Source organism: Geotrypetes seraphini, chromosome 2 (genome assembly GCF_902459505.1).
Source record: "Geotrypetes seraphini chromosome 2, aGeoSer1.1, whole genome shotgun sequence".
Classification (NCBI taxonomy): Eukaryota; Metazoa; Chordata; class Amphibia; order Gymnophiona; family Dermophiidae; genus Geotrypetes; species Geotrypetes seraphini.
In genome coordinates this window covers 298,012,440-298,033,113 of record NC_047085.1, presented here as the reverse complement: position 1 = coordinate 298,033,113, position 20,674 = coordinate 298,012,440, and the positions used below count along the sequence as shown (strand labels likewise).

The 20,674-nt window shown below is 45.3% G+C and overlaps 1 protein-coding gene across 2 annotated transcripts in view; it reads left to right on the top strand.

Annotated features, from left to right (window-relative positions):
* Nucleotides 1-12,691, top strand: part of EIF3D (eukaryotic translation initiation factor 3 subunit D) — a 103,323-nt gene extending 90,632 nt beyond the window's left edge. The window contains exons 15-16 of one of the 2 annotated variants that reach the window (XM_033929858.1): nucleotides 12,092-12,185; nucleotides 12,521-12,691. In XM_033929858.1, the coding sequence (XP_033785749.1) occupies nucleotides 12,092-12,185; nucleotides 12,521-12,534 (108 nt within the window). In that variant the 3' untranslated portion in view covers nucleotides 12,535-12,691. Of the gene's footprint in view, nucleotides 1-12,091; nucleotides 12,189-12,520 lie in introns of both variants that reach the window. The other variant, XM_033929857.1, reaches the window with a different exon arrangement.
* The last annotated feature ends 7,983 nt before the right edge of the window (nucleotides 12,692-20,674 follow it).

Below are 20,674 nucleotides of genomic sequence, written 5' to 3'. Positions count from 1 at the left end.
GGTGCCTCGACGGAGGCTTGGTGCCTCGACGGAGGCTTGGTGCCTCGACGGAGGTTTGGTGCCTCGACGGAGGCTTCGTGCCTCGACGGGGGCTGTGTGCCTCGACGGGGGTTTCGTGCCTCGACGTCGACTGAGGCTTCGCGCCTCGGCGTCGACTGAGGCTGCGTGCCTCGACGGAGGCTGCGTGCCTCGACGGAGGCTGCGTGCCTCGACGGAGGCTGCGTGCCTCGACGGAGGCTGCGTGCCTCGACGGAGGTTGCGTGCCTCGACGGAGGCTGCGTGCCTCGACGGAGGCTGCGTGCCCCGACGGAGGCTGCGTGCCCCGACGGAGGCTGCGTGCCCCGACGGAGGCTTGGTGCCCCGACGGAGGCTTGGTGCCCCGACGGAGGCTTGGTGCCCCGACGGAGGCTTCGTGCCCCGACGTCGACGGAGGCTTCGTGCCTCGACGTCGACGGAGGCTTCGTGCCTCGACGGAGGTTTCGTGCCTCGACGTCGACGGAGGTTTCGTGCCTCGACGTCGACGGAGGCTTCGTGCCTCAACGGAGGCTTCGTGCCTCGACGTCGATGGAGGCTTCGTGCCTCGACGTCGACGGAGGCTTCGTGCCTCGACGTCGACGGAGGTTTCGTGCCTCGACGTCGACGGAGGCTTCGTGCCTCAACGGAGGCTTCGTGCCTCGACGTCGACGAAGGTTTCGTGCCTCGACGGAGGCTTCGTGCCTCGACGGAGGCTTCGTGCCTCGACGGAGGCTTCGTGCCTCGACGGAGGCTTCGTGCCTCGACCTCGACGGAGGCTTCGTACGTCGACGGAGGTTTCGTGCCTCGACGTCGACGGAGGTTTCGTGCCTCGACGTCGACGGAGGCTTCGTGCCTCAACGGAGGCTTCGTACTTCGACGTCGACGAAGGTTTTGTGCCTCGACGTCGACTGGGGGCTTGGTGCCTCGACGTCGACTGGGGCCTGGTGCCTCGACTGAGGCTTTGTGCCTCGACGTCGACTGCGGCTTGGTGCCTCACCACCGCCTGAGGCCTTGTGCCTCGACGTAGTATGCGGCTGGGTGCCTCGACGTCGTCTAAGGCTTTGTGCTTTGATTTTCTGACTCAATGTCGACTGGGGCTTGGGGGTCTCGATGTCGACTGAGGCTGTGTGTCTTTGTACTTTCAACGTCGGCTGCGGCCGTGTGCTCCGCGTCATTTGACGCTGGTGCTTTGACGTCGCCTGAGGCTTGTGCCTCGACGTCGACTGAGGCTGAGGGCCTCATCGTCGGCTGGAGCTCGGTGCCTCGTCATTGCCGAGGCTTCGTGCCGTCGACGGAAGCTTTGTGCCTTGACGTCACTTGGGCCGTTTTACCTCGGCAGCGGCTGAGGTATTGGGCCTTGGCGTCGACTGCGGGTTTGCGCCTCGGCGTCGACTGCGGGTTTGCGCCTCGGCGTCTCCAGCTCCGGTTTGAGAGGCTTCCCCGCTTTCTCTTCGGTTCATTCCGGGCAGCCGTGACGGAATCTTGTAGTGCGGAGTTTGGTTTCCTGGAGGAGACTCTCTCCCTGCTCCGGCTCTATTGCTCCCGCCATGCGTCATCTCGCTTGGCGCAGAGTGTGGCTGAGGATCCGAACCTCCAGGGTCGTCTCGCCGCTTTTACTTGCGTGAGTTCTGCGCTTCTTCAGGCCTCTCTTGCGGTGGCCACTAACCGCCTCTCAGACCGCGACCGGTCCTTCGCCCCTCGGGACGCCTCCAGCTAAATCCCGTCTGCCTTGGTGGGTTGGTCTCCTTCTCCGGAGGGGCCCTCCGGATACCTTTCTTGTGTTATCTCGGCCTCCTTCGCAGCAGCCGCAATAGCTGCAGCAGCGCCGGGTTAGGGTTCAGCCGCCGGCTTCGGCGACTCCTGGCCGTCCTTTTGACTATTCTCGCATAGCCTCTGGGTTGCTCCCCTTCTGGGGATTCCTCCCCTCCCTTCGGGAGGGGTGTCTCTGTGTCTACGCACCGGGAGTATTGCCTCTCTTCTGTCGGTTGGGCATTCCCATCCTCCCTTCTGCGTCTAGTCCTGGCCCTTCGTGACCTGCACTAGTTTCTAGTACGGGAGTGGGTCAGACTCTGCCCACCCCGGTTTCGGGAGTCCGTCGGGGCGGACCTGGACCCAGTTTGTCTGCGCTCCTTCTTGTCTCGGCCTCAGGGGGAGGCCCTTGTTTGTTTATGCCGGAAGGTGGCCCCTCCGGTCCGCCTCCGGTCTTTTCTGCCTCTGCCTCGGCAGGCTGCCTGTCGGCGCTTGAGTCAGCTGGTGTCTCAGCGGTCTTCGGCCTCGGCTGAGCTGTTGCTGATCCTTTTTGGATCAGGGGTCTCCACGGTGATGTCCCGCTGTTCGTCTGGTTTCATCTTCGTGTTCCCCGCTGGACCCGAGCATCTCAGTGATGGCAGGATCGGGATCCCGCTTCCCAGCACATTGTGGTGCTTCCCTCCTGGACACGCTCGTTTCGTTGGTGGGCCACCACTTCGTATCCCCGCATCAGAAGGTTCTGCCGATGGACTCCTCGGCATGGGCTTAGGGGTGCACCTCGACGGCCTTCGGACTCAGGGTCCTTGGTCGGGTGCAGACTGTCGCAGCCGCATCAATCTGATGGAGCTCCGGGCCATTTACAATGCCGTGGTGGATTTTCGTTATGGGTTGCAAGATTGCGGGGTCCTGGTGCGTCCCGACATCTCGGTGGCGTTATTTCTGTGACCAAGCCAGGGTGTACAGGTTCCCTGTTACTTTGCAGGGAAGCCCTTCGTCATTGGCAGGGGACGTTACACCACTGCTTCTTTCTTCGGGCGGTGTTTTTCCAGGGCGTGCAGCATTGTCTGTTGGACACGTTGAGTCGCCCTTTTCGACCGCATGAATGGTTGCTCCATTCTCGGACTCTGCGGCATGTGGTTGTTCGGTGGGGAACCCAACAGGTAGTTCTGTTCGCTTCGCCCCTCACTCACTGGTTGCCTCGATATTGCTCGAGGATGTTCTCCTGGGTTCGCATCGAGGAGGATGCTTGCCTTCTCGATGGAATGGGCAGGTTCCTCTATGCGTTCCCTCCCTTTACTCTGATTCTCGGGTCTTTGATACACCTCCTGTCGGTCTGCGCCACCAGGATCTTGATGGCTCCTCTGTGGCCCTGGCGGCCATGGTTCTCCCTGCTCCTCCAGCGTGTCAGGGAGACTCAGCTTCTACCTATGTTCCCGTCTCCGCTATCTCAGTGTTGCGGTTTCTGTTGCATTCCAATCTGCAGTCTCTACACTTATCAGCTTGGTTCCTCGCAACGTGCCTCCCTCCTTCTGTTTCTCTCAGTCGGTGGGGGTGTTCTCGAGGCCTCTCGAAAGATCTCCACTCGGCAATGCTTTTCCCAGATATGGTCCTGATTTGCTGAGTGGTGTGCTGAGCACCGCATGGATTCGCTCTCTGCCTCCTTGCCTTCAGTGCTGGATTTTCTGTTGCACTTGTCTCGGTCTGGTCTCAAATCTACATCTATTCGAGTCCACCTCTGTGCTTTTGCTGCCTTTCTTCGGCCGCTAAATGGGACGCTGCTCTCCGTCCACCAGATGGTTTCCCGTTTTATGAGGGATTTCTTCATTGTACATCCCTCCGGTGGTTTGGGATCTTTGTGTGTTCCTGGCTCAATTGGTGATACCTCCATTTGATTCCATTGATGAAGCTCTTTTGAATTACTTCACCTGGCAGGTGGGTTTCCTGGTTGCTCTCACGTCTGCTCGCAGAGTCAGTGAGCTGCAAGCTCTGGTTGCGGACCCGTCTTTTCCTGTATTTCATCATGACACGGTGGTCCTGCGTACTCAACCCCAGTTCTTGTCCAGGGTGGTTTCGGACTTTCCTTTCGATCTTTCCATTGTTCTTCCGGTCTTTTTTCCGAAGCCCCACTCGCCTCCTAGCGAGGTGGCGCTTCACACAATTGACTGTCAGAGGGCGTTGGCTTTTTGTCTTCAACGCACTCAGTCTCCTTGGACGGTTCCTCAATTCTTTTTGTCCTTCGACCCTAATTGGTTGGGACGCCCAGTTTCCAAGCGCACCTTGCCAACTGGTTGGCTGCTTGTTTTTCCTTTTGCTACGCTCAGGCTGGTCTCGCGCTGCAATGTCGAGTCACGGGACATAAAGTCCGAGCGATGGCGGCTTCTGTAGCTTTCCTCAGGTCGACGCCTATCGAGGAGATTTGCAAGGCTGCCACTTGGTCTTCGGTTCATACTTTCACCTCCCACTACTGCCTGGATACTCTGTCCAGGAGCGACGGCCGGTTTGGCCAGTCGGTTTTGCGTAATCTGTTTTCTTGTATTGCCAACTTCCCTCCGTCCCTTTTTGGTTAGCTTGGAGGTCACCCACATGTGAGAATATGCTGCCTGCTTGTCCTGGGATAAAGCACAGTTACTTACCGTAACAGGTGTTATCCAGGGACAGCAGGCAGATATTCTCACAACCCGCCCGCCTCCCCGAGGTTGGCTTCTTTGCTAGCTATCTGAACTGAGGACCATGAGGAGGGTATGCGCCCTCTAGTGGATCAGGAAGGCACACACATGCGTGGTGCAGTGTGCAAACTTGAAACTTCAATCAAGTTTGCTTGAAAAGCTGTCCGCGCTGGGGCTCCGTGGATGACGTCACCCACATGTGAGAATATCTGCCTGCTGTCCCTGGATAACACCTGTTACGGTAAGTAACTGTGCTGTGCAGTCCAAAACAGTTTTTCATTGCACCCTTCATTCACTCCCATTAGTTGTGTCTGTGTAGTGTTATAGTAAGGAGATCCATCATTAGAGTCTATTAGAGAGAAGATACTGGACTATTTCCACTAGCCATAGCTCTTTCCTTTTAGGTTTATTCTGAGCATTTTCCCCTAATTCTTTTCTTTTAAATATATATTTTCCTGGCTTTCTCAGCAACACTTGTACTAAAAGAATAAGCAGCTAGTGGTGCAGGTCAGCCTTGCAGTAGAGCTGTGCGATGTTGGTGGTAGACATGGCTGGACCTCTGGAGATTGAAGATACCTAAAGTACCAGCCCAGCAGAGCCTTAGCAATAGTAGTATCCACAGCGCAGATAAAGTTTACCACACTTGAATGCCTGAAGCCGCTGATCAATGTCTGAGTGGCCAGAGAAGGCTCAAAGGCATAAATGGTTTTAAAAAAGAAACGCCCAAATTCAGTTACTAGCATTTTAAATAGGAACTCAGTACCTGGAGGTTGCAAATTGTTCCTAAAGTCCTGTGGGCGCAGGGAATATGCAGAGCTCCAGGATGTTCACTTGTGGAAATCAGGAGCTAGCTTGCAGTTCTGCAACAGTAACATGTAGTGATGCCTGCCTTTCCTGCTCTCAGTCAGAGTTAAAATGCCTTGGAGCCTACACAAAGAAGACTTCTTAGAAAGAAGAGAGAGGTTTGCAAGAGAAAGTAGTTCTAATGCGAGCCAACCCTGCATTCCATATACTCTTTGCCAGAAGTTCCAAAGCTAATATCTTTGGGAGCTACTGTTGGGACCAGATGCCTGCATTAAATGAGTCCTGTCATGGCCTTGACTTTTGTCCAGCATGATACCAGATGATTGGAGGTGGCCGATTTAACACCAGTTTTTAAAAAGGGTTCTAGAGATGATTCAGGAAACTATAGACCAGTGAACCTGATGTTGGTGCCTGACAGAATGGTGGAGACTATTATAAAGAACAAAATTACAAAATAAAGATGAATTAATGAGACAAAGCCAACATGGAATTAGTCAAAGGAAATCTTACCTCACCAATCTACTACATTTCTTTGAAAGGGTGAATAAATGTGGATATCGTTGAGCTGGTCAATATTGTGTGTCTGGATTTTCAAAAGACATTTAACAAAGTATATCATGAATGATTTTTGAGGAAATTAGAAAGACATGAGATAGGAGGCAATATCTTATTGAAATTTAAGAACAGTTAAAATATAGAAAAAGTAGGTTTACGTGGTCAGTATTCTGAATGGAGGAGAGTAGATAGTCGAGTTCGCCAGGGGCAGGGTGGATTTGATTTAAATAAAATGGATTTAAATCACTAGTCAGAAACACTTGATTTAAATCATGGTTTTCTACAGACTCATTCTTGCTGGTATAATCGTAATATTTACAACCAGATGTCATCTGAATACACTAGTTTTTGATATACTGCTCAAAGCAGTCTACTGCAGAGTTTTATCTAATATATTGTGGGAGCGTTAACTAGGTTCCACTCATTCTTTTCAGAGCTTCTGCTGCAAAATGATTGTTATGGAAGTATTTAGTAATTTCAGTGACATTAGTCTTTATTTCTGGGACATTGAATTCTTTGGCTAGGAGATGCAGTAAATGAGCACTGCAACCATATGTTGTTAGCTTCGTATTCTCTTCATACTCTTCTAAATTTCTTTTCATCTTGGATACATTTGCAGCATTGTCTGTGTCTAAACGGCTTACTGGACATTTGACTTTTCACATTTTGTTATAGCTTTTCCTGCTGCTACTTGTAAGTATTCTGCTGTATGTGCATATATGGGAAAGAGGAGCCCAAATTATAGCTATGTGATGCATGATTCCACATAAGGAGTCACCACCCAGGATAATGCATTGAAACTCTCTGCTTATTGTGCAATGGTGGATAAGAAAGCAAATAGAATCCTATAAATGATTAGGAATGGAAAACAAAAATTAGAATGTTATGATGCCTATGTCAGGTACAACCACACCTTGAATGCTGTATGCAATTCTGATCACCACATCTCATAAAAGATGTAGCAGAATTAGAAAAGTTACAGAGAAGGGTGATGAAAATGATAAAGGAAATGGGACAACTTTCCTATGAGGAAAGAGTAAAGCAGCTAGGGGCCTTCAGCTTAGAGAAAAGACAGCTGATGAGAGATATGACAAAGGTCTATAAAATACTGAGTGGAGTAGAACGGGTAGGCATGAATTGCTTGTTTACCCTTTCTAAAAAATACTAAGATTAGGGGGCATGCAATGAAGCTTTTAACTATTGCAACTTGATTCTCACAGGTCTCCCACGTAACCATCTCTCTCCCCTTCAATCTGTTCAGAATTCTTCTGCATGACTTATATTCCACCTCTGTTTTTTCAAGTCACTTCATTGGCTCCATTTCTGCATACAGTTCAAACTCCTCTTATTGACCTACAAGTATATTCGCTCTGCAGCTCTTCAGTATCTCTCCTCTCTTAACTCTCCCTATACTCCTCCATGCGAACTCTGTTCATTGGATAAGCCCCTCTTATCTATACTCTTCTATTGCCAACTCCAGACTGCTCCTTCTCTCTTGCTGCACCACACGCCTGGAACATACTGCCATTACTCATTACTCACTATGTCAAGCTCCATAACTGACAGTACTGAAATCCAGGCTAAAAGCCCACTTCTTTGAGGTTTTGTTGGGAAAGATAATAATTGCTAATTGTTTTATTATTAATAAATGGGTGGGTGGGAAGGGATTCTTTTATATATTTTAAAGATTATAAGTAAGATTGTCAAGTGATTTGTTAAAAAATTTCTGATTGATTATTATACACTTGATGTAAGATTTGAAAATGAATAAAGATTTATATAAAAAAAAAAAAAAAACCAACCTCCTAACCCCACTCGCTTGTAAGGCACCCATGCTTGAGAAACTCCCTAACCCCCTGTTTGTCCATTGACTAGATTGTAAGCTGCAAAACGAGTGGAGACGAGACGGGGGAAAAATTGTCCCTGTGTCATTCTCTAGTATGTATCAAATGGTGGATTACAGTCGTATACTTAGTTAGTAGGGTTGCATAATGTGTGCAGAGATGTCAGAGGCCTCGAATGTCATACAGGTAAAGTAACAATAGAAGAAATTTGTTTTTGTTTGCACAGCCAAACATCTGTATTCAAGCAGACTGATAAAGAAGATTTTAGGTTGGGAAAATCTATATATATAAAATCGGATGTATGTATGTATGTGCCGCGATCACGCAAAAACGGCTTGACCGATTTGAACGAAACTTGGTATGCAGATCCCTCACTACCCGGGATGATATGTTCTGGGGGTCTCGCGGCCCACCTGCACACGTGGGCGGAGCTACAAACAGAAAATCAGATTTCACCCATTCATGTCAATGGAAAAAATGTAAAGAGCTGCCAACGCAAAACCGGCTTGCCCGATTTGAACGAAACTTGGTATGCGGATCCCTCACTACCCGGGATGATATGTTCTGGGGGTCTCGCAGCCCAACTGCACACGTGGGCGGAGCTACAAACAGAACTTCAGATTTCACCCATTCAAGTCAATGGGAAAAATGTAAAAAGCTGTGGGACCGATTTGAACTAAACTTGGTATGCTGATCCCTCACTACCTGGGGTGATATGTTCTGGGGGTTTCGCGGCCCACCTGCACACATGGGCGGAGCTACAAACAGAAAATCAGATTTCACCCATTCATGTCAATGGAAAAAATGTAAAAAGCTGCCATTCTCACAGTAATTCAAAAACGGCTTGACCGATTTGAGCGAAACTTAGTATGCAGATCCCTCACTACCTGGGGTGATATGTTCTGGGGGTCTCGCGGCCCACCTGCACACGTGGGCGGAGCTACAAACAGAAAATCAGATTTCACCCATTCATGTCAATGGAAAATATGTAAAAAGCTGCCATTCTCACAGTAATTCAAAAACGGCTTGACCGATTTGAACGAAACTTGGTATGCAGATCCCTCACTACCTGGGGTGATATGTTCTGGGGGTCTCGCGGCCCACAACTCTATGTTGCTTGCTCAAGAATTTATATGTTCTTGCTCCAGGAGGTGAAACTAAAATTGTTGTTTATAATCACGTTTTGCGTTAGTTGTATTGTATTCATTTTGTCAAATATTTCACATTATAATTTGAATATTGTACTTTTTATTAAGCTGTTAAAAAATAATTTCATTCACCACTATAAAGTATCTTTATTTGAATCCATTTACAGTGTTATTGCTATAATTAAATACCCGTGCAACGCTGGGTCATCAGCTAGTGAGCTATAAAGACCCAGGATTTTGAGATAGTTTTTTTGACACACTGTCCTGTTATTGGCTTGATAACTTCCAAAACAAAAATGATGTTCCTGAGATTTCAGTGTTTCAGGATGATAAGAGCATAGTTGTGGAGACATTAGCCCATCCCATGAAAGAATCTGTGTTCCATATGTTGGTATAATGGTAAGAGATATTAGAAAAAAATAAACAGCAAACAAGGCCGTCATGGTCTTGGTAATCTTTAGTGGCACAGGGGACATTGGATTTCCAGGGTTGCTGGTAACTTTCAGTGTTGGAACTTTTTTTATTCCTCTTAAGGTTTTGTAGGTCTTGAGTTCAGATTTCTCTGCATCTACTCACAGATTTCCTAAAATCAAGGGCTTGAAAGTTGAATGACAAGCCCCAGGGAACAAGAGCTAAACGGCAAGAGTAATAGTCTTTTGATCAAGAAGAGATTTGATTAAAGAGGCTTGCCGCATAATGTAGAAACCTTTTTTCCATTCATATGCAAAGAGAAAGCAGTTATGCCTAAATCTATAGGCTGAAATTTATGAAAAGTGTCCAAGTACATTGAGTTCTTGTTCCTATCATACACAGATCTGGAAGAGGCTGTTTTTATATATTTTTATCCTGCTGCAGTTTTTCTTTTAAATTTGTACTGCTGCAGCCTGTGTTTCTAAACTAATAGCTAGTTTGGAATTTGAACTCCATTCTTTAGTGGACCTAGTGAAAGTTTATTTCTATTTCTCGATCACATAAGGCATTTGCTAGATTCTAAAAGCTATCTCATCACTGCTTCTTTTCTTCAATCATTGATAACAGTTGTCATACCGTCTAGAAGTTGAGTTTTCAGCTTAACAAGAATTTAGCGATTTTTACTCAAAGTAATCTAACAAATTGAGGGGAAGGCAAAGTTCTACTCTCTCTGAATATTGAGTGGTGAGGTATTTGAGGAAAAACAGGTTTTTACAGAAAATCTGAGCAAGTTTTTTCAAGGCAGAAGATTATCTGCCTCTACAGCATCCATCGCTAGATGAATCACTTGTACTTCTGAAGCCTACAAAATTCCCAAGTGTCATCAGTGTCTTTTCTACTACACTTCTCCCTCCGGATTCGCGGGGGATAGGGGCAGAGCCGGACCGCGAATGGTGAAATGCCGCGAATATCTTCTGGTCCGGCTCTGACCCACCCCCGCCTTCCCCCTAGCATCCCGACCTTACCTGGTGGTCTAGCGGGCTTTCGGGGCAGGAGCAATCTTCCTACGCTCCTGCCCCGTGCAGATCACCAATAGGAAATAGCTACCGTGAGTTCCCGTAGTCTCTCGAGACTACGACGGGGACTCCTCACAGGCATTTCCTATTGGCGATCTACACGAGGCAGGAGTGTAGGAAGATCGCTTCTGCCCCGAAAGCCCGCTAGACTACCAGGTAAAGCCGGGACGCCGGGGGGAAGGCTAAACTGTGGGGGTTTTTTCTTTTTTTTTCCCCCTCCCCAAAAAATCGTGAATATGTGAAATCGCGATTGCCGAAACCGCAAATGGGGAGGGGGAAGTGTAGTGATAAACTCATGATGCAAAAGTCTGCAGCTCTGTCAATGAGTTGTGAATATCTGCAGGTCTTTGCATGCTTTCCTCAAGCATGATGATGAGCTAGAAAAGCAAACCCGGGCAGATGTGGCCCTTGTTTTACTGTAACCCAACAAACTCGTTGGATTACAGTAAACCCAACCCAGTAGAGGACTCCTAGGAAGCATCCTGGTAAAACTGGTCTAGAAGTGGAATTAAAAAACAAACAAAGAAAGAGTCCAGCATGGAGCATCCCAAGACAAACACAGTAGTCAAACTAAAAGTGAAATGGAACAATGCATTTGACCCCTGAAACAGACATATTGTACGCCAAAACACTACTGTGTCGGGTCTACATCTTTGTGGATGGACTAAATAAATTTACATTTTGCAAGATGGCATTGATCATCCTTTTCTTTGGGAAATCCATTGTCCCATCCCACTTTTAGTTTGACTACTAGATGTGGAATAGACAGAATGTACTTGTCTATCAATTTTCTCTTTCTTCATGCCAAAAATAAGCTAAGCAGTAAGTATTAAACCTGCCTTGTGATTTTATGCTGACTAGTTGTAGTCCTATGTTTTTAAGAACTACTAATGTATTTACTTAAATGCACTCTGAAGATGAACTGTGTGTGATGACTTTACTAATTATCTCTTTGTTGTAGACAGATATAAGGAATTTCCTTTGCTCCTATTTAAGACAGCTCTCAAGGCTTATTATTTTGAGCAGATTTTCGATAGCTATAGAGTTCAATTGTTTTGTAGTTTATCTGATAAATGTTACAGACTTTATATTCATTTTCTTTTGGTTTTATTTGTGTTTTGTCTCTTTTATAGTTTGATTGTTGTCTTTCCTTTATGAATACTGGCATTCCTTTCTGCTTTTATGTTTATTGTGAGCCACTTTGACCTCTTTTGCAGATTAAAGGCAGTATATAAAGTTATAATAAACATATAAACATAAATATATGGAGGTTGTTATATGGTTAGCCTCTTTTCTTTCAACTTAAGCCCCTACCCAGCTGAACATAAAAATGAAAGGCACTTTATGAGTGACAGTATAAGATCACGTGGTAGATCTCAAGTCATTGAGGTGCATTCTATAAGGCTTTGAGGTGGTTCTAGTTTTATACTTTGCACACAGGTATGTCCAAAAGTCCCTTATTTAAACCTTTACAGAAAGATAAAATTTCTCTTAATACCATTGCACAACAGTTGACATGTTTTTGTCTGTCCTCAAAATGCTGTAAGATCTCTCTCTCTCTCCACGTGGGATTTCTTAGAGAGAGGAAGAGATAATGGTTACTGTGGATGGGCAGACTGGATGGGCCATTTGGCCTTTATCTGCCATTATGTTTCTATGTTTCTATATACACACATACATTTTATTTTAATTGTGGTGCTAGGAGTACAGAAGCAGTTTGTCAGAGAAAGCAGACAGTGCTTATTTCAGAATTTCTCATAGCCCTGGTGATTTGGGTTTTTTTCATCTAGTGCAAGTAATACCTGTTCTTTTCTGGATTACAGCAAGTGATCCGTATCTACAGTCTGCCTGATGGAACATTCAGCTCAGATGAAGATGATGAAGATGAAGAAGATGAGGAAGATGAAGAAGTGGAAGGTGGTATGCCAAAATAACTTCTTTTGATGGTGGTGGTGGCAATGGCAGGCATTTTTGAGGGGAGACTGGTGAAGAGAATGGAGCTGCCTACTGACTATATGTTTAGATAGATAGTATGCAATTTTTGTATATAGTATATGCTTTTTTTTTTTTTTTCCAATCCTATGCCTTAGAATAGAAGGATCAGTTCCAAAAATTATTGTACTTGAATGTTTATAGATAACTCAGATTTAAAAATGATAAAACCTCACTTTCAAACAATATAAACATTTATAATTTTTAAAAAATTAGGAGTATGGTACACCACTCATCTTTTTCTATTTTCCCCTTTTTAGATGAAGAGAACTGATTCCATATGTGAAGCTGCCAGTTTGGATATACTTCCTAATTTTACCATTCCTTTTCATCTGCAGCACTTTAAGGATTTTGTCTTATGGAGCATTCATGTCCTGATGCACAAATTGGGCCTGTTCTTAAATTAAAGTTTACTGGAGCTGCTATTTGTATTTTGTTCTGTGCATGTGTGGTTTTCATTTTTTAGTGCGGTAGTTATCATATGCTTGTTAGAATTCAGGCTGTTTCCCAAACACCTGTATCCTGTCGTGTCTGAATTTTGAAATGAAAAAATGGGTTTAAACATCTTCCTGAAGGATAATCCTTTAAGCTTAGCTATGTGATCTTTTCATTGTGTAACCTTTCCATCCCTGCATTATGGAACAGAGGAGGAGAGTTGCTCAGAATTCAGCAGACAAAAGGGATTAATTCACTTCCACAGATTAGAAACTCTGACAAATTGTGGACAAATTCCATGTTTTGGATGTTACCTACAGTCATGCTGCTCAGTCCTGTCCTGACAGCACACCAACCAGTCAGGTTTTCAGGGTTGCCATAATGAATATACAGGAAATAGATTTACAGATACTTGGCCTCCAGTGTATGCAAATTCAATAGAGAGAAATACTCATTGTGGTAGTCCTAGAAAACCAACTTGCAAGGTGTGCTTTCAGTATATTGTTAAATGTATAGCACTGCGTACGCCTTTCAGCGCTATAGAAATGATAAATAATAGTGTAGAAGATTTAAGAAGCATTGACCTATTGTAACAAAAGTTATTTGGTCCCTGTTTATGATATTTCAGGAGAGGCAAACAATTACAGTCAAACCTCAGTTTACAAGTGCACCGGTTTGTGAGTGTTTTGCAAGACGAGAAAAACATTCGCAAAATCGGCGCCTCGGAAACCGAGCTTGACTCGATTTACGAGCGCCTCCTCCCCCTGCGATCTGGCATCCCCCCTGCAATCCGGCATCCCCCCCCCCCCCCCCGTGCGATCCTACATCCCCCGCTGAGCACCCAAATAGCATACCTTACCCCGATTTGGCACCATCGCAAAGGATGTGCCGGTGCCCGAAGATCCTTCCTCTGGGCTGGGCTGGACTGGGCATTGAAGATCCTCCCTCTTGGCTGGGCTGGACTGGGCATTGAGCATTTACGCAAGCTCAAGGCCTTCTGGTCTCGCTCTCTCTGAGATGCTCAAGGCCTAGCCCAGCCAAGAGGGAGGATCTTTGATGCCCAACCCAGAGGGAGGATCTTTGGACATCGGCATGTCCTGTGCGTTGGTGCCGGTGCCAAATTGGGGTAAGGGATGCTATTTGGGTGCTCGGCGGGGGATGTAGGATCGCGGGGGGGGGGGGGCGATGCGAGTGGGGGGATGCCGGATCACGGGGGGGGGGGCTATAGCGCAGCACCGGTGGCCTCGAGGGGGGAACGTATCAAGCGAGTTTCCATTCATTCCTATGGGGAAACTCGCTTTGATATACGAGCAATTTGGTTTATGAGCATACTTCTGGAATAAATTATGCTCGTAAACCAAGGTTCCACTGTATTTAGAAGGTCCAGAGTAAAGATACAGAAGTAGAAAGAGCCCACATCTACCTGTCTCCAGCCTGATTTAAAGAGGTGTTAAAAAATGCCAAACAGTGGAGCAGCCAGAAATTCTGTTGGTTCTTTCTATACCCTCAGATGTAGTCCATTGGCCTCATTGCGTTGTTTGTTCTTAGTTTGGTTAACTTCTCATGAAAGTCTTCTAAAATTCAATCTAGGTCTACATCCATTTCTTTTTGCTGCTACATCCATTTTCCTGCTGTGTTCAAATGTGCCCCCAACTGTCACTTTACTGCTGACTTAGGTATTGCACCTCCCTGGTCCCACCTCACATCCTCCTGAAATACATGCATCATTGACTTCTCTGCCCCCTACACACTGGTGTCTGATTTTTCAAAAAGTTCATCATGTAAGAAGGAAGATTTGGGAATCAGAACTGATAATGAGTCATGGGTTAAATGGGTCAACAATATTGGATGGGTCATATGAATCCCTGACTCATGATCAATTTATTTATTTATATGCTTTCTTGAGTTTGCCTTGCTCTCTAGAGATTAGTGGCCCTAATGATCGCTGTAGTATGTTTGTGGATTGGCCCTCCTACAAAGCCCATTGAGCAGCAGCAGGGGAGTGGAGTGCTACTGCTGTAGGCCTGAGCTCTGTTGCCTGCTGTAGAATATAGTTGCCTACAGCTGTGGGGAGACAATTTACCATGGATCTACGAAGCTGCCGTGGGAAATGCCTGCACAATTTAGCCATGCCTGCAGGAAGAAAGAAAACCACAATGAGATGACTGAGCAGGCACAGCCCAACCCTGATGCAGATTTCCCACTCCCCAGTAAAAACAAAATGCTGGTTCTGTGCACTAGTGGCTGATTTCAAGGGTGGATGAGTGCAGTTGTGTAGGACCAGACTGAATGAATGCAAGTAGGAATCTGAGTGGCGGTTTGAGCTGAGATTAGTTGGGCTTGAGCAGTCCGGCCCTGTGTAAGAGTAGTGAAATATCAGTCAAGCTGTCTAAGAATGACTGTAAACCATCTCAGTCACTGACATTGGAAAGTTTGTATAATGTGATTTGAAATGGTTCTGTTCTGAAAGAAAATGCAGACAGCAAAAAAGAATGTTGGAAAATATTTGGATTGGTTGAAAGCGCAAATGGTGATCAAATTTTTGGCTGGGCAGCCTGCATGAGTTGGAGTTGGCTGCTGTTTTAAGTCAAGGTCAGACAAAGGATCAATTATGGGACAAAAAAATGACATCATATGAAGTCATGTGCTATCATCAGACTAGCCAGGCAAACACTGATTGATCTGTTTGTGAGAGAGGTTCTTGGTACAAATATTTCACCAGAGAATAGAACTATGAGTGCTAAACTGCGTCTAGTTGTTGAGGCTGGATTATCATTCTCTGTTGAGAGTCTGAGTTTGAAATTGCTCAGTAAATAATTTTAATCGGCAGCAATTATGGAAACAAGTGTTGATGATGTATTGTATGGACACCTAACAGTAAGGGATGCGGTCTTCGAAAAAATGAAGCAATGCCTTGGGGAGATCAAGAAACAAGTTATGACTAGTTCTGTCCATAAAGCTGTGTCGTTATGCACAGGTATGAGGACTTAATGACATCAACAAGAATTCTTACAGCAATTTCATTGTGTTTTGGGTGAGTAACTGGGTCCTGCATCATGCAATATATAATGTATTTTCCAGAGAAACACAGCAAAACACATAGAGAACTTCATTGATTCTACTCTCACAGAACTTGGACTGAATTTGGATGATACACCATGCATGACCGACAAAGGATCAAATGTGGCTGCAACTGCTGCATATCACCAGCTAAATACTTGCCCATGTCACCAGCTAAATACTTTCATTGACACATCCTGGAAGAAAGTCATGTCCGTGAACCCTGATGTACTCCAGTTGGACAACTATTCCCATGAATTGGTCAAATATACAAACCAAGCATCAGGGATATAGTCTAACTTGCCAAAAAGTCTTAAACATGGGGGAGAAACGAGGTTATGGCTTGGCTTCTGCAACATGTTTGCATCAATTTTGGAGAGTCGTGATGAGCTGATTCCGTTGCTGAGGCACAGAAAAAAGGAACACTTGATTTCCCAAATTTAATATTGACCTTTTAAAGGATATGGTGTCCTTCATTTCCTCCATTATTCAATATTGTTGAATATGCCAGTATTCCCACTTTGTAAAATTCATTGCCGGTTTATATTCTTCATGCAGTTTGGCAATCACAGCGTTCCAACAGTGGAGTGGAGCAGTTTGATCATGCTGCACTTTGTGGCATCATATCTTGACTCAATTTTGTGAGGATTTAGTTTTGTGAAAAACCTAAAAGATTGCCAAGGGTTCTTCGAAGAAGTGAAGTCCTCCCTTCACATGCTAGCCATTGAATCAACTGACTCAACTGCCAGTGATGTTAATGAAGCAGCCTCTGCTGAAAGCTGATCCACTCACATGATACAGAAGTTCAGAGACAAGCTACCATAATCATTTTCAGTCACTTTGATTTACAAGGACTGTAGAAAAAATAGCAGATAAATGCACTTTACATAGACTTTTTCTAAGTGTTTGGAAAATATTGTGCTTATGCATCTTCTATTTATTATACAGTATATGTATAGTGCCAGTAATATGAGCCAAGTATCCAGATGCACACTGGAATAGAGAATTGACAAATGAGAGATTACAAGAGAGAAATGAAGAGATAATTTTCATTTGCACCCACTGAATTTTCACTTTCACCCACTGAAGTGGGGTCTCTATTATAAGATGTTTCCTTTATCATACATTGCTAGACGATGCTATGTAATTCCAGCATCTTCAGCTGTATACGAGAGACTTCAGTGCATTCAATGCTTGACATAATTACATCACAACGCAGTAGCATGTATCTTGAAACTGTTGAGGCTATTTTGATCATGCTTGAGGGGTACAAAAATAAGCTGATCAAGTGATTTTGGAACACTCGCTCAGACAGTACATGTAGTAGTTTTTGTTCTTGCAGTCACAGTTGCATGACTTGCATTTATTCAGTTTTTTATACCGTTCTCCCATCGGAGCTCAGAATGGTTTACATGAATTTATTCAGGTACTCAAGCATTTTTCCCTATCTGTCCTGGCGGGCTCATAATCTAGCTAATGTACCTGGGACAATGGGGGGATTAAGTGACTTGCCCAGGGTCACAAGGGGCAGCATGAGTTTGAACCCACAACCTCAGGGTGCTGAGGCTGTAGCTTTAACCACTGTGCCACACAATTGTAATGCTTGTCTTTTTCCCATTTATGAATGAATGGAAACTGCATACAGTAATCATAAAAAAATAAAACAGGAGCACCATAGCCGTCACAATTAGAACTAGCTTAGCAGTTAACAATGTAGTGCCAGTTAGCAAGAGGTCTTTATTAATCAATTGTAGCCTTATCTGCTGACAGCGTCTGGACCAGGAAAAAGCACCGTAGGTCATGGGTCACAAAAGGACCCACGCTCAGCTCTGATGGGAATGGGAGAGCACAGAGGTATGCTGAAAGGAAGGCTGTTCCAGCCTGCAGAGAAAAAGATGGTCATCTTTTATATGCTTTCATGCATTAGTGTTGATTTTAGGGGAGCCAGCCTGTAGTCTGGGAATTGCTTTATAGATAGCAAAGGAGGCATTAGATCTGATTGAGACCACTCTTCAGCGTTTCATAGTCTGTTATTGAGAAAGACATGGGGGAAGTCACTGCTTGGCCTGGATCAGTAGCACAGAATGTTGCTACTCTGGGTTTTTGCCAGGTACAAGTAACCCGGTTTGGCCACTGTGAGAACGGGCTACTGGGCTTGATGGAGCATTGGTCTGACTCCGTAAGGCTTCTGTTATGTTTCAGTTATACTCTGCTTCAAGCATAACAATCTATGGCAATACACTTCCACTATATGATTACTTTATCCAGCCTGTATTTAGTATATAGTCCAAACCGATAGCATCTGGATAATTAAGAACTATTCTAGTATCTTCAGGAAGCCTCAGCCCCACCACTCCACCGCTGATTTATCTTATACCTGTGGGAAGAATTACGTGGTGCCTCATCATTGGCCTTCCATTTTAATGTAATTAAAGTGTCTTTTGTGCAACTTCGTTGTTGTATAAATAAAGAATAAATATCCCGTTTATAAATATAAAGTGCTTAAGTACTTAACTTAATTTTCAGCCGAAACCTGGGAGTCAGACCCGACATGTTTCGCTCCAAAAGAGCTGTATCAAGGGTCTCCCTAGACAATCAAAAATAAAGAGAAGAAAGTTGTAAGTCAACCCTCTTGACTAACCCCTCTATTTAGCTTAACCTACCTAATTACTGAAATAAAGCTTCTCATATGTAGGACTTCTTGTAAGTAAGGCTCACCGAGGTCGCTGCCATCATCCAACTCCACTTCTGGTGTATGAGAAAGATGGCGGCAGCGTCTATCCCTCGGGTTTAAATCCTCCCACCGTGCTTCAATTAGTGGTCACGCCCCCTGTGTCACATTCACTCCAAGCTCATCCAATCACACTCGCCCATTCAATCTCACTGTTCAAACCCCAAGGTTCTACAGCAGGGGTGTCCCCAATGAATATGCATTGAAAGCAGTGCATGCAAATAGATCTCATGCAGATTCATTGGGGAAATCCTGAAAACCCGACTGGATTCTGGCCCTCGAGGACCGACTTTGACACCTGTGTTCTACAGTGTCAAGCCTAAAAATATATCGTTCACTTATACAGACTCCTCGGCAAAACCGCTGAACCTGATGGTTTTCGGAACAAGTTCTATTGGCTGCTACAACCTGATATCACGTTGGCGCTGATACGTATGTTCAGTTAGGTAGTGGAAGGGGGTCCCTTCCTCCATCGCTGCAGATGGCTCAGATTATGGATTTACTTAAACTGGGAAGGATCCCTTCATTCCTTCTTTGTATAGGCCAATCTCCTTATTGATGGCTGAAGCGAAGCTTTTTGCTAAATTACTGGCATACCGCCTTGCTCGAGTTCTACCTCGGTTAATTGCGGACCCACAGGTGAACTTCGGTAAGGGTTAGACTATGCCTTGGAATCTTCGCATTATTTTGACATCTTTAGAGGGGTGGAAAGGGAACATATCCCATCTTTACTGGTAAGTTTCGATGACAATAAGGCATTTGACAGGGTGGAGCGGGCCTTCTTGTTTAGTACCTTACAGCATTACGGTTTGGGGGGATTCTTTAGTAAAGCGGTGGAGGCGTTATATAGTTAGCCACAGGCGACAGTGCTCTTTAATAAGTCCACTCCTCGATCTTTCCTATTCGGGGGAACATGGCAGGGCTGCCCTCTTTCGCCCCTCCTTTTTGTGTTATGTTTAGATCCTTTGACACGGGAATTTATTTCGAATCCGGAGGTTCAGGGAGTGCGAATTAGGAGATATGAATTTAAAATTTCAGCCTTTGCCGATGATTTACTTGTCCATTTAACTATGCCATGGGACTCCTTTCTGATTATTTTATTGCTTTTTAAGGAGCATGGCGATTATTCTGGCTCTCAGCTTAACTATGACAAATCTTTGGCTATTGCAACAGAGGCCTCTGTCCGACTGGAGTGGCCTGGGGATTTTCCATTGTGCTGGGTCGAGGGCTCGTTCTGCTACTTGGGGGTCTTACTTGTTCTGTCCGGACCCTTTATGAGACCAATGTCAATGCTTTGTTGGCCTCGACAACACAATGTCTGGAGCAGTGGCTGAATCTTCCTATTTCCTTTTAAGGCAGGGTTCAATTATATAAAATGATCATCTTTCACCAGTGACTTTACATGCTTTAGCTGCTGCCTCTTCGTTTTCGTCAGGTGGATGTTCAGCAGCTCCATCGATGGCCCGCTTTCTTTGGCAGGGTAAAAAGTCTAAGATCTCCATAAAATTTTTGTTTGGCCCTTGGCAATGGTGAGGTTTGGGTCTCCCTGACATTGATAAATACAATGTGGCATGCTTACTCCGTTACCTGGGGGACGGGTATTTGTTCCGTGAGGACTTTCTTTCTCGGGATTTTGAATCTGCTTTGTTCCATCTGTGGCATCTTTTCTGCTCCAGATCCCTGCGCGATTGATACCCTCTGCCTTGAAATTGAGTGTTGTACGGATGCTGCGGGGGCGGGGACAGGGTCGGTTGTCACGTGGATGGGGCAGTGACAAATTTATTCCCAGTGTCCTTCTCTAGTTAGAGCATTTCAATATTAATGACCTTATTTGCATGGCCGGATTGGAGAATGAGCGATTGTGCAGAGTTTTATGGGGTGCATGAAGGACTATCCCAGCCTCCTCCATAAGGAGGTTTAGTCACATGATCTCTTAAAATTCTGTAAGCGGCTTTCAGTTTACTCTCTTGTCCATTTATATTTATGGTTAAGTTAAGGTGAGCAAATTGTTAGATCTTCAAAAGTAGCAGTAGTAGTTGTAACTTCTTGGAACTTAGCTATGAAATAACCCAAGACATCATAAATAGTGGGTATGAAGATTGCTCTGTTCCTCTTGTTTTGTCTTAAAACCACACCAAAAGGTTTGTTCATTAAAATGTTTATAGGAACAAGCTTAGACTGTGGTCTA